The 12,361-nt window shown below is 43.0% G+C and overlaps 1 protein-coding gene across 1 annotated transcript; it reads left to right on the plus strand.

The window, feature by feature from the left end:
- Positions 1–1,416: 1,416 nt before the first annotated feature.
- coq8b (coenzyme Q8B) lies at positions 1,417–12,053 on the plus strand. The gene is made up of 15 exons (XM_023982235.2): positions 1,417–1,505; positions 1,927–2,108; positions 2,321–2,647; positions 3,136–3,202; positions 4,099–4,170; positions 6,053–6,169; positions 6,365–6,450; positions 6,833–6,973; positions 7,334–7,415; positions 7,583–7,676; positions 8,003–8,144; positions 10,417–10,524; positions 10,913–10,978; positions 11,184–11,270; positions 11,581–12,053. Exons 2-15 carry the CDS (start codon positions 1,929–1,931, stop codon positions 11,887–11,889), a joined length of 1,878 nt encoding a protein of 625 aa, XP_023838003.1. The 5' UTR covers positions 1,417–1,505; positions 1,927–1,928; the 3' UTR covers positions 11,890–12,053.
- Positions 12,054–12,361: the final 308 nt, after the last annotated feature.

The following is a 12,361-nucleotide window of genomic DNA, read 5'->3' on the forward strand; positions in this document are numbered from 1 at the left end:
TCAAAAATATAGTCAAAAGGCAAAGCCTTATAACAGTTCCACCCAAAACAAGCTGCCATTTATGTTTWAAAAAATGTACTCTGCAAAAAAGGCTGAGGCCACCATGGCATTAGCTATCGCTGAACACTGTTCCATGCTAGCATGTGATCACATTGGAGAAGCATGTAGAGCTGCTTTCTCAGACTCCACTGCTGCTACCCACTTCAAAATGCACAGGACAAAGTGCACAGAAATGATTAATGGTGTTCTAGCACCATACTTTCTGAAAAAGTTGGTCGCAGATGTGGGTGACCAGCATTTCAGCCTCCTCCTCGATGAGTCCACGGATGTAAGTGTTTCTAAGTACCTGGGGGTTGTGATAAGGTACTTTAGTGACACCAAGCAGACAGTTGTATCAACATTTCTGGGGCTTGTTGAGTTGGAGGGAGGAGATGCAAATATATAGCCTGTGCTGTTGTGGCTTTCCTCGAGAAGTGTTGTCTTCTCCTGGGGATAGGGACTGACAATGCCTCTGTTATGATGGGGATTAACAATGGGGTCCATAAAGTGCTGAAGGAGGAGTATGGCCTCAAATATCTGGTTCTTATTCGCTGTGTGTGCCACTCTCTGCAGCTTGCTCATTTGTAGTTCCAAACATATTTAGGGTGTTTTTTTACTCATTTTTTTTCTCTCCCACGACGTTATTCCTCTCTCCTACAGTGTCATCACAATTACATGCACATGGTTAATTATGCAAATTAGGCGATTACGTCATTTAGCGACTTTTAGGACAGCCAATAGCTACTTTCCTTACTGAGGAGTTGGCAACACTGGGTCGCTAGCTTCCCTTGCATTCATTCAATGTCACGGGCGCCAACAAGGTCATACTCATTTCGACCAGACGGCTGGCGCTGGCTGGCTGCTGCAACAAAGCATCAGTTAGATGGGCTACACATAAAGGGGCAGAGGGGCACTGTTTCGCTCGCCTGGGTGCTTTCTCCGGTGAGATACATCTCGCCTCTTGTGAATTGAATGACAATTATGAAACTCAGAGAGACGAACGATAAATTATTGTATATATTTTTTCCTTTTTAAATGTTTGGGGGAAGCCTGGCTTTCCTTGGCATCCATAAATACACGCCACTGAGCATCAGCACCATCCTCAAGATTTTGTAACTACATTCCAAACAAGTGCATGCTTCCTCATGATACGCCCATTAATATGTTATTGGCCATTAGGTTGCCGTAGCCACACCTTTCACTTCTCTGATTTGTTCAGTGGAAAAACTTTCCTCCGTCAATCACACATTAAATCATTGAAACGTGGCGTAGGATTGGTCTAGTGATATTACGCCCGCCTTCTCCTATTTTGCCCGGCGCAGTTGGACCACAAGCACGTCTGTCAATTTAGTCAAACCTCTATTTCCGGGTCTGAAAGTTGTTGCAAAACAGCGTCCATTGACTTCACGGGCAAGAGGACAGTCGTCAGCTACTCTCCAAATTCTATAGGAAGCATCCCTTCAATAGTAAGTGACTGACAATTCCTTGGTATATTTTAAACTATCTAGCTAAAGTTAACTAAGTGATTCATTAGCTCTGATGTTGGGGTGTGAAGCCTAACTAACTTAGTAGCTAGTGTGAACAACATGCTTGGGTTAAATCTATGCATTCAACGTTACCCAAATTAAAAATCGAATTTTTGCCTCTTATATTCGATTGTGTTGTAACTGCACCACTATTTTCACTTGGTAATCAAACGACAACGTCTTTGGGAAAGCATATAAGTTACTTATATAGCCTGTGAGGAGTGCAGGTCGAAGACACACGTGTGTGCATTACATGTCATGCATACTGAATCTTCTTCAATGATAAGCCAAGCTTAGACTAAATGTATAGGTAGATTTAGTGTGTGTGTGTGTGTGTGTGTGTGTGTGTGTGTCTTTGCAGAGATGCTAGCTGAGGTGTTTCATGTGCTGAGGGGAGCAGGGAAGGTTGGCCAAGCGTTTGCCAACACCCAGGGGGAGATGCTGAGGCTAATGGCCTGTAACTCCACGCTGGGCACTGGGGTCAAAGCTGCCCAGGAGGTGGTTGAGAGCGTGATGGGCACAGTCATGGGTGGTTCTGCCATGGTATGTTCACACGGGAGAGAAGGGGGGCCTTTCTGCACACATCAAATAAATAGATGTACATTGGAGACATTATCACAGTTCAATGCCCTTTTCAGCTCTTAGGCWGCATAAAGTGTTATAGTACTCTGCCTAATACAATTGCGTGCACCATGGTGTCTATTGCCTGCAGTGACATTGAATGAGGCACTGAATGTGACGTTTTCCATATTCAGCAACAGTCTATCAAGGATGATGTATTCCCTGATGCTGAGGGATGGGAGGAAATGGACCCGGATGAGGCTGCTAAATGGGCGGTGGGCTCTGAATTCCCCCCAGGCCCAGGGGCCACAGAGATGCCCAGCGGAGTGCCTCACAGCCCAGCCCGGGGTCCAGGGGGAGCAGGCTTGCCTGGCCAAAGTTCCCGGTTCCTGCACATCGCCTCGACGCAACGCCACACCAGGTTTGTCCATGACTCGGTAGTGGCCAGACTCACCCCAGAGGACATCAAGAAGGCCAGGGAGTCCAAGCAGGCACTCTCCAGGCCTATTGTTAAGCAGAAGGTCAGTGACGTATGCTTACCTCCTGATTGTCTGGGCTGTTCCACTGACTGGGTTTTGGGCTGGCATTGTAGTTGTAAATCATGATGGGGACATTGGGGGTTAAGTTGGTCTTTGCTATATTAGGAAATAATTTCCCCATTTTCTAAAGAAGTATGCAATGGCGGTCTTTATACATAGGCCAACTGTACTGTGCTTCACATGAATATTGTACATCTAAATATATCCTCTGGGATGAACCAATTTGATATAGGCCTACCGATGTGGTACTGTATTACTCCAGGTATGTGCTATAGCTGAAACATGGTGGCATGTAGTCTCTCAGGCCCTTATGTTATGGAACATCCACTACTGTGCAGTGTTATCCTTTGGCACGAGACTGGGGTCTTTTAGCCTCAAATAATTTAGATGTTGCAGGTTGTAGCTCAAATTAGCTCATTTGATTATGTTTGGTGTTAGATATTGTTTTAATGGAAGTCTCATTTTTACAGCTTAGTGATCGTGCAAGAGAGAGGAAGGTCCCTGCCACGAGAATCAGCAGGCTGGTCAACTTCGGGGGTAAGAGTTTCACTGCAATGAATGGAAATCAACCCCGGATATTGCAGTTTTATTAGGTACACCTATAGGATTCTATTGATAGATGCCTAAAGAAACATGACCCAGCCAGCATGCAGCTATATTACAATCAATCAATATTTCTAGTACATTATTAAATCAACCATTATAGTCATTACATCATTTCACAGCCCAGTCCCTATGACCTTGATTTCACTGGGGCTAAGCTGCCTGCCATCCAGGACCTCTACACGGTGTCAGAGGAAGGCCTTAAAAATTGTCAAGCGGTACCGGAGTGCCAAGTCTAGGACAAAAAGGCTTCCCAACCCAACCCCTCTTTTACGCTGCTGCTACTCTCTGTTTATCATATATGCACAGTCACTTTAACTATACATATGTACATACTACCTCAATTGGCCCGACCAACCAGTGCTCCCGCACATTGGCTAACCGGGCTATCTGCATTGTGTCCCACCACCTGCCAACTCCTCTTTACGCTACTGCTACTCTCTGTTCATCATATATGCATAGTCACTTTAACCATATCTACATGTACATACTACCTCAATCAGCCTGACTAACCGGTGTCTGTATGTATCCTCGCTACTGTATATAGCCTCGCTACTGTTTTTCACTGTCTTTTTACTGTTTTTATTTCTTTACTTACCTATTGTTCACCTAATACCTTTTTTTTGCACCATTGGTTAGAGCCTGTAAGTAAGCATTTCACTGTAAGGTCTACACCTGTTGTATTCGGTGCAGGTGACAAATAAACTTTGATTTGATTTTGACTTAAATGGCACATGTGTATGATGGCCAGACAAAGGAGAGATCAGTGTGCGTCTCAAGTGAAACAATGTAGTGTTTGGCACACTTCCTTATGTCTGTCTCGTTGGCAGGTCTGGCAGTCGGGCTGGGACTAGGTGCCATTGCAGAGGTGGCGAAGCAGTCTATGGGAGCCAAGCGTGCAGGTACAGTTGAAGTCGGAAGTTTACATACACCTTAGCCAAATACATTTAAACTCAGTTTTTTCACAATTCCTGACATTTAATCCTAGTAAAAATTCCCCGTCTTAGGTCAGTTAGGATCACCACTTTATTTTAAGAATGTGAAATGTCAAAATAATAGTAGAGATAATGATTTATTTCAGCTTTTATTTCTTTCATCACATTCCCAGTGGKTCAGAAGTTTACATGCACTCAATTAGTATTTGGTAGCGTTGCCTTTAAATTGTTTAAATTGGGTCAAACGTTTTGGGTAGCCTTCCACAAGCTTGGCCCATTCCTCATGACCGAGCTAGTGTAACATGAGTCAGGTTTGTAGGCCTCCTTGCTCGCACATGCTTTTTCAGTTCTGCCCACAAATTTTCTATAGGATTGAAGTCAAAGCTTTGTGATGGCCACTCCAATACCTTGACTTTGTTGTACTTAAGCCATTTTGCCACAACTTTGTAAGTATGCTTGGGGTCATTGTCCATTTGGAAGACCCATTTGCGACCAAGCTTTAACTTTCTGACTGATGTCTTGAGATGTTGCTTCAATATATCCACATAATTTTCCTACCTCATGATGCTATCTACTTTGTGAAGTGCACCAGTCCCTCCTGCCGCATAGCACCACCACAACATGATGCTGCCACCCCCGTGCTTCACGGTTGGGATGGTGTTCTTCGGCTTGCAAGCCTCCCCCTTTTTCCTCCAAACATAACGATGGTCATTATGGCCAAACAGTTCTATTTTTGTTTCATCAGACCAGAGGACATTTTTCCAAAAAGTACGATATTTTTCCCCATGTGCAGTTGCAAACCGTAGTCTGGCTTTTTTTATGATGATTTTGGAGCAGTGGCTTCTTCCTTGCTGAGCGGCCTTTCAGGTTATGTCGATATAGGACTCGTTTTACTGTGGATATAGAGACTTTTGTACCTGTTTCCTCCAGCATCTTCACAAGGTCCTTTGCTGTTGTTCTGGGATTGATTTTGCATTTTTTGCACCAAAGTACGTTCATSTCTAGGAGACAGAACGCATCTCCTTCCTGAGCAGTATGATGGTTGCGTGGTCCCATGGTGTTTATACTTGAGTACTATGGTTTGTACAGATGAACGTGGTACCTTAAGGTATTTGGAAATTGCTTCCAAGGATGAACCAGACTTGTGGAGGTCTACCATTTTTTTTTCTGAGGTCTTGGCTGATTTCTTTTGATTTTCCTATGCCTTCAAGCAAAGAGGCAATGAGTTTGAAGGTCGGCCTTGAAATACATCCACAGGTACACCTCCAATTGACTCAAATGATGTCAATTAGCCTATCAGAAGCTTCTWAAGCTATGACATAATTTTCTGGAATTTTCCAAGCTGTTTAAAGAAACAGTCAACTTAGTGTATGTAAACTTCTGACCCACTGGAATTGCGATACAGTGAATTAATCTGTCTGTAAACCATTGTTGGAAAAATTACTTGTCATGCACAAAGTAGATGTCTTAACCGACTTTCCAAAACTATAGTTTGTTAACAAGAAATTTGTGGAGTGGTTGAAAAACAAGTTTTAATGACTCGAACCTAAGTGTATGTAAACTTCCGACTTCAACTCTAAGTTCCTCCATGCATCTCTGAAACAGACCCTGAGATGAAGAAGCTGCATSATAGGTTGTTCGATTGGCCGCCAGGCTGGCATTGGGTTGAATCTGGTTCCTCTCAATATGGCTTGGTTCACCATTGAATGTTATGATATAGAGTATTTCTCATGTTGGTGTGTAGTTACTCCGGTCTTGCTCATGAATTCAGACCTTAGTTTGTTTTACTCTATGCTTGCTTCTCTCCTTCATTCTGATTCCATAATAAACTCGACCATGTCTCTCTCAGAGGGTGCCCTGTTGGACTCTCCTCTCCTGTCCGAGGCCAATGCTGAGAGGATAGTGGACACCTTGTGCAAAGTCAGAGGGGCAGCCCTCAAAATAGGACAGATGCTCAGTATACAAGGTATAATGGTCTACCCTCCCCTCTGTCACCCATCACATTTATCTTTGATGAATTCAATTGGAATACTTGTTGGATGGTTATGCTGCATCTATAAAGGCATTATAGATGCTACATTACATTCTATGTAAAGTATTACCAATTCAACACATTATGCATACCAGGTAAATTTAACATATGTTGTGCTCTTCCCTGTAGATAACTCCTTCATAAACCCGCAGCTACAGAAGATCTTTGAGCGGGTCCGACAGAGCGCGGACTTCATGCCCTCCTGGCAGATGAATGTGAGTCATGCATACACTGAAATTATTATAAAAATAAATGCATTTAACCTTTATTTAACTAGGCAAGTCAGTTAAGAACAAATTCTTATTTAAAATTACGGTCTACACCGGCCAAACGCGGACGATGCTGGGCCAATTGTGCGCCGCCCTATGGGACTCCCAATCACGGCCGGCTGTGATACAGCCTGGATTCGAACCAGGGTGTCTGTAGTGACGCCTCTAGCACTGCGGTGCCTTAGATTGCTGTGCCTATCGGGTGTCTTCTTGAACTTCAGATATTGTATAGTAATATTTGACATTCCACTGCTACGAATGTTAGCAAGTCAATTTGGAATCAAATTGGACTTCAAGACTGTCCGCTCTGCTGTGTATGTGACTGCAGAAAGTTCTGGAGGAGGAGCTAGGTGCGGGCTGGAGGGAGAAGCTGTCGTCGTTTGCGGACAAGCCCTTCGCCGCCGCCTCCATTGGCCAGGTGCATCACGGGAAGCTGCACGATGGCAGGGAGGTCGCCATGAAGATCCAGGTGAGGGATGCCATACATATCCTTTGGCATCCAAAGAGATCCAGGCTCCAATTCCAGGTTCAGTAGTATAGTAGCAATGGTATCAGTCAATGACCCATGAAGAGGTTTTATTTGTCATTGTAAAATGTAGATTATTTATATTTGGCTAAAGAAAAAAAACATCTACCTAAAATCCCGACCCCTAGTTAAGGGTTGGTTGCCTTTTTTTTWAAGTAACTTGTTAAAAAGTTATTGTTCTGGTAAAGAGATTATCGCAGTGTTTTGTCATGGGAGCTCTAAGATTAGGTTCTTGATATTCTCAGACAGTCTTTGATCTTTTCTCATGTAATTTTGGATGTCTGTTCTCTCTCTTCATTGCAGTACCCAGGAGTAGCTGAGAGCATCCACAGTGACATCAACAACCTGATGTCTGTGCTGAAGATGAGTATTGTTCTACCAGACGGTAAGGGTTCAGAAATCCAAACTAATAATAATTTATTCAATTTATATAGCGCTTTTCATGACTAAAGTAATCTACTTGAATGCTTTGTAGTGAGAAAGATATCCTAGTACTTGGGAAAATGCCCTCAGGAGGCTGCCTAACTTACATTGACATTTATTTTCTCACAGGCTTGTTTGCAGACAGTAGTCTAGAAGTCCTTCAAAGGGAGCTGGCGTGGGAGTGCGACTACAAGAGAGAGGCGGAGAGTGCCAAGCATTTTAAGTAAGCCCTACACCACTGAGTCTGTCATAAAGCATGATGTCTCTTCAGAAGGATAATTAACTTGAATAGCCTGTAGTAGTCCTCTTAGTGTATCCAAATGTTACTATACAGTGAGTATAAATTAAATACCACTTTCCACAGTATTGGGGAAGCTGGCCCTCATGTGATTTCTATCTTTATTTATTTCAGTTCCTGTCAGGATGATACGCTCTCTAATGCACTGTGAATCTGATGGTAGTACAATTTGTGGTCCTGTTGTGTATTGATGCATAGCAATGTACCAGCTCAGTCCTGTTGAGCAGATTAATGATGTCTGTCTGCCTCAGGTCACTTCTGGCGGATGACCCATTTTTCCACGTTCCATTTGTGGTGGACGAGCTCTCAGGAAGGAGGGTTCTGGCCATGGAGCTGGTGTCAGGGGTACCGCTGGACAGCTGTGTGGATCTGGATCAGGAGACAAGGAATCAGGTTAGAGTTGACCTCCACCCAGGATAATAAACATTGGGTGAATGTGGTGAATGGCCTTTTTCCCGGTAGCGCTGTGGGGGGATGTTGTGGCCACATCATTGCCTAACCTTAGTCTAACTCAGTGACTGGTTGACTGGTTGTAGCTCTGACTGCCCTTAACCCAGAGTTTCCCAAACTCGGCCCTTCGGACCCCAAGGGGGGTTTAGATGTTTAGATTTTTTTTTGCCCTAATACTACTAGAGGTCAAACGATTATGATTTTTCAACGCCGATACTGATTATTGGAGGACCAAAAAAAGCAGATACCGATTAATCGGACWAATTTTAAATTTATTTATTTATTATTTATATATATTTGTAATAATGACAATTACAACAATACTTAATGAACACTTATTTTAACTTAATATAATACATCAATAAAATCAATTTAGTCTCAAATAAATAATGAAACATGTTCAATTTGGTTTAAATAATGCAAAAACTAAGTGTTGGAGAAGAAAGTATGTGCCATGTAAAAAAGCTAACGTTTAAGTTCCTTGCTCAGAACATGAGAACATATGAAAGCTGGTTTTAGGTTGTAGTTATTATAGGACTATTTCTCTCTATACCATTTGTATTTCATAGACCTTTGACTATTGGATGTTCTTATAGGCATTATAGTATTGCCAGCCTAATCTCAGGAGTTGATAGGCTTGAAGTCATAAACAGCGCTGTGCTTCAAGCATTGCGAATATCTGCTGGCAAATGGAGTAAAGTGCGGTTTGAATGAATGCTTRGGAGCCTGCTGCTGCCAACCACCGCTCAGTCAGACTGCTCTATCAAATATCAAATCATAGACTTAATTATAATATAATAAACACAAAGAAATACGAGCCTTAGGTCATTAATATGGTCAAATCCGGAAACTATCATTTCGAAAACAAAACATTTAATTCTTTCAGTGAAATACGGAACCTTTATTTTATCTAAGTCTAAATATTGCTGTAACATTGCACAACCTTCAATGTTATGTCATAATTATGTAAAATTCAGGCAAATTAATTACGGTCTTTGTTAGGAAGAAATGGTCTTCACACAGTTCACAACGAGCCAGGTGGCCCAAATACCCTGACTCTGCTTGCACAGAACGCAAGAGAAGTGACACAATTTCTCTAGTTAAAAGAAATTCATGTTATCAGGCAATATTAACTAAATATGCAGGTTTACATTTTTTTTTTCTTGTGTATTGATTTTAAGAAAAGCATTGATGTTCATGGGTAGGTACACATTGGTGCAACGACAGTGCTTTTTTCACGAATGTGCTTAAATCATCACCCGTTTGGCGAAGTAGGCTGTGATTCAATGATAAATTAACAGGCACCGCATTGATTATATGCAACGCAGGACAAGCTAGTTAACCTAGTAATWTCATCAACYATGTRTAGTTAACTAGTGATTGTGTGAAGATTGATTGTTTTTTATAAGATAAGTTTAATGCTAGCTAGCAACTTACCTTGGCTCCTTGCTCCACTTGCATAACAGGTGGTCAGCCTGTCTCCTTGTGGAGTGCAATGTAATCGKCCATAATCGGCGTCCAAAAATGCCGATTACCGATTTGTTATGAACTTGAAATCGKCCCTAATTAATCGGCCACGGCTATGACTCACAGCTGACGTTTTGGCAAAAACCAAAACGTTGCACCTCTTGGGGTCCCGAGGACTGAGTTTGGGAAATCCTGCCTTAACCGTTAGATAGGTTGCTAAGCTATGACTCTGCAGACCACCTGTATAATGTGCTCTTCTCAGTTGTCACTGATATGAAGAAATTAGGCATCCCCTCGCCCCCCCCCCCAAACCCTGAAGCAATGAATCATACGTCATTGTCTCTACACCCAGAAGTAGAGGAATCATTCATATTTATTAATGGCTCAAGTGATTGTGGAATCTGGTTTAAAATGACTCCAGGGTTCTTACTTTGTGAACAGACAAGGTTTCACTCACGATTCAGCACCTGTGGCGTTGGGATGAAATGAAAACGACAGATAATGGAGAGCATTATTAATACTTTAAAAGGACGCTCTAAAACCACATTTCTGAAGCAACACTATGAACATGGCTCATTTTGACCAGCAGGGGGCAGTATCCCAAGTTGAGTGGTGACACTGATATCACTCACACTATGTAGTGGATGCATCCCAAATGTCACCCTGTTCCCTATTTGGTGCCATTTTGGGACTCAGTTTAGGAGTGATAAACTGACCCCTGTGGTCCCACATCACCTCTCCCCTACAGATCTGCTTCAACATCCTACAGCTGTGTCTGAGAGAGCTCTTTGAGTTCCGCTTCATGCAGACGGACCCCAACTGGGCCAACTTCTTCTACAACGCTGAGCAGAACAAGGTRAGAGGGCGAGTGAGCCTGTGACGAGATGCTAGAGGTGTCTCATCTGGAACCCTATTCCCTATATAGTGCGCTACTTTTGACCAGAGGCCACAGGGTGCGCTGATTTTTATGTAGGGAATAGGGTGCCATTGGGGACTTAACCTCTGTGTCATTCATCAATACCATGACTCTGACCTTCAATCATGTTTTTGTATTAAATAGCTTTATAATGGATTTATGAATACATGTACACTGAAATACATTTTATGTACATGTATTCAGTGTATCATACATTTTCATGAGAACATACCACTTTATTCCCCGCATTCATGAACATGTGTGATGGCGATTGTTCTATTGGTGGGGATGTTACGTAGTTAAACCTCCGCCCACTTTGTGTCTCCAGATTATTCTGTTGGATTTCGGTGCGTGCCGGGATTACCCTGAGGCCTTCACAGATGATTACGTACAGGTAAATTAATCTGAGTCGTGTGCATTAAAACACCAAACGAAAGGAAATGGGCCGAAGCAGGGACGGACTACCAGGACAACGTTTTTCTACGGTGTGCCCTAACAATTACCTGATCCCATGAATATTTTAGACCCAGGAGCACAGCATATCAAATGGCTTTGATTTTGTTCTCTGTAACCTTTTGATGACGTCTGTCTGTGTCCAGGTGGTGCACGCAGCYTCCATCGGAGATAGGGAGACTGTGCTGGAGAAATCCAAGGACCTCAAGTTCCTCACAGGGTTTGAGGCCAAGGTAAGAAGGTATTTTTGTGCAGTGATAACCATGGTGTCATGAAGCGTATACATTTTTTATGTGTGGTTTATGACATCACCCTTCTCTCTCTGTTCCCTTTCTCCTCTCCTTCTACTGGGGCGGGGTTGTATACATAGCCATGTACTTTTCTACACTTTTGAGTCAGTAAAAAAAACTAATAAACAGAGGGATATATAATATTATTCATTTTAAGACCATAATAAAGGTTCATACATGCTTTTAACAAGTAATAAAGCATTATACATGCGGAGTGTTACCAAGTTGTGTTGAAAATGCCCCCTCTCCCAAGGCGTTCCAGGACGCCCACGTGGAGGCAGTGATGATCCTGGGCGAGGCCTTCGCCAACTCTGACCCCTTTGACTTTGGCACCCAGAGCACCACGCAGCGGATCCAGAGCCTGATCCCTGTCATGCTGCGTCACCGCCTCACCCCGCCCCCCGAGGAGACCTACTCCCTGCACCGCAAGATGGCCGGCTCCTTCCTCATCTGTTCCAAGCTTGGCGCCAAAATTGCCTGCAAGGACATGTTCCTGGACATCTACAATTCCTACCAACAGCGGCGGCTGGAGAAGGAGCAGGCTGCCCAAGTTCAGGCCTAGATGGGGTCAAAGGTCATTACTAGTGGCCACTCTCTGGCAGAAGTCCCATGGCTGTGGACTAGGTTTATTTAAGAGAGGGTAACTGTACTACATGGGTGATCTACTGACTCCCAGTACTTTGACTGTCAGTGACTCGATGCCACTCCACTCAATGAGGTGGGCTGACAGTAAGGAGTGGTAGGTGGAGYGTCTGCTTGTATAAACGAACACAGAAAGAAACTCTATGGCATTTGTGTGATTGAATCACTTGAGATTGGTGTTAATAATATTTGTTTAATGTAAATGTATGAAGGCCATATAACTGATTTGAGCTGTGTCTCTGTTGGGGAGGGAAAGGTAATATGTTTTGAGTGTTGGGTTGTGTTTTTGATGTGCCCTGGTCCAATGGTTTCCAACAAACTCTCATTTTAATGCAGATTGATTATTACATGTTAATGCCACAAACATGACATTTGTTTCTGAAAATGGCATT

This window comes from Salvelinus sp. IW2-2015, linkage group LG4p (assembly GCF_002910315.2).
Source record: "Salvelinus sp. IW2-2015 linkage group LG4p, ASM291031v2, whole genome shotgun sequence".
Classification (NCBI taxonomy): Eukaryota; Metazoa; Chordata; class Actinopteri; order Salmoniformes; family Salmonidae; genus Salvelinus; species Salvelinus sp. IW2-2015.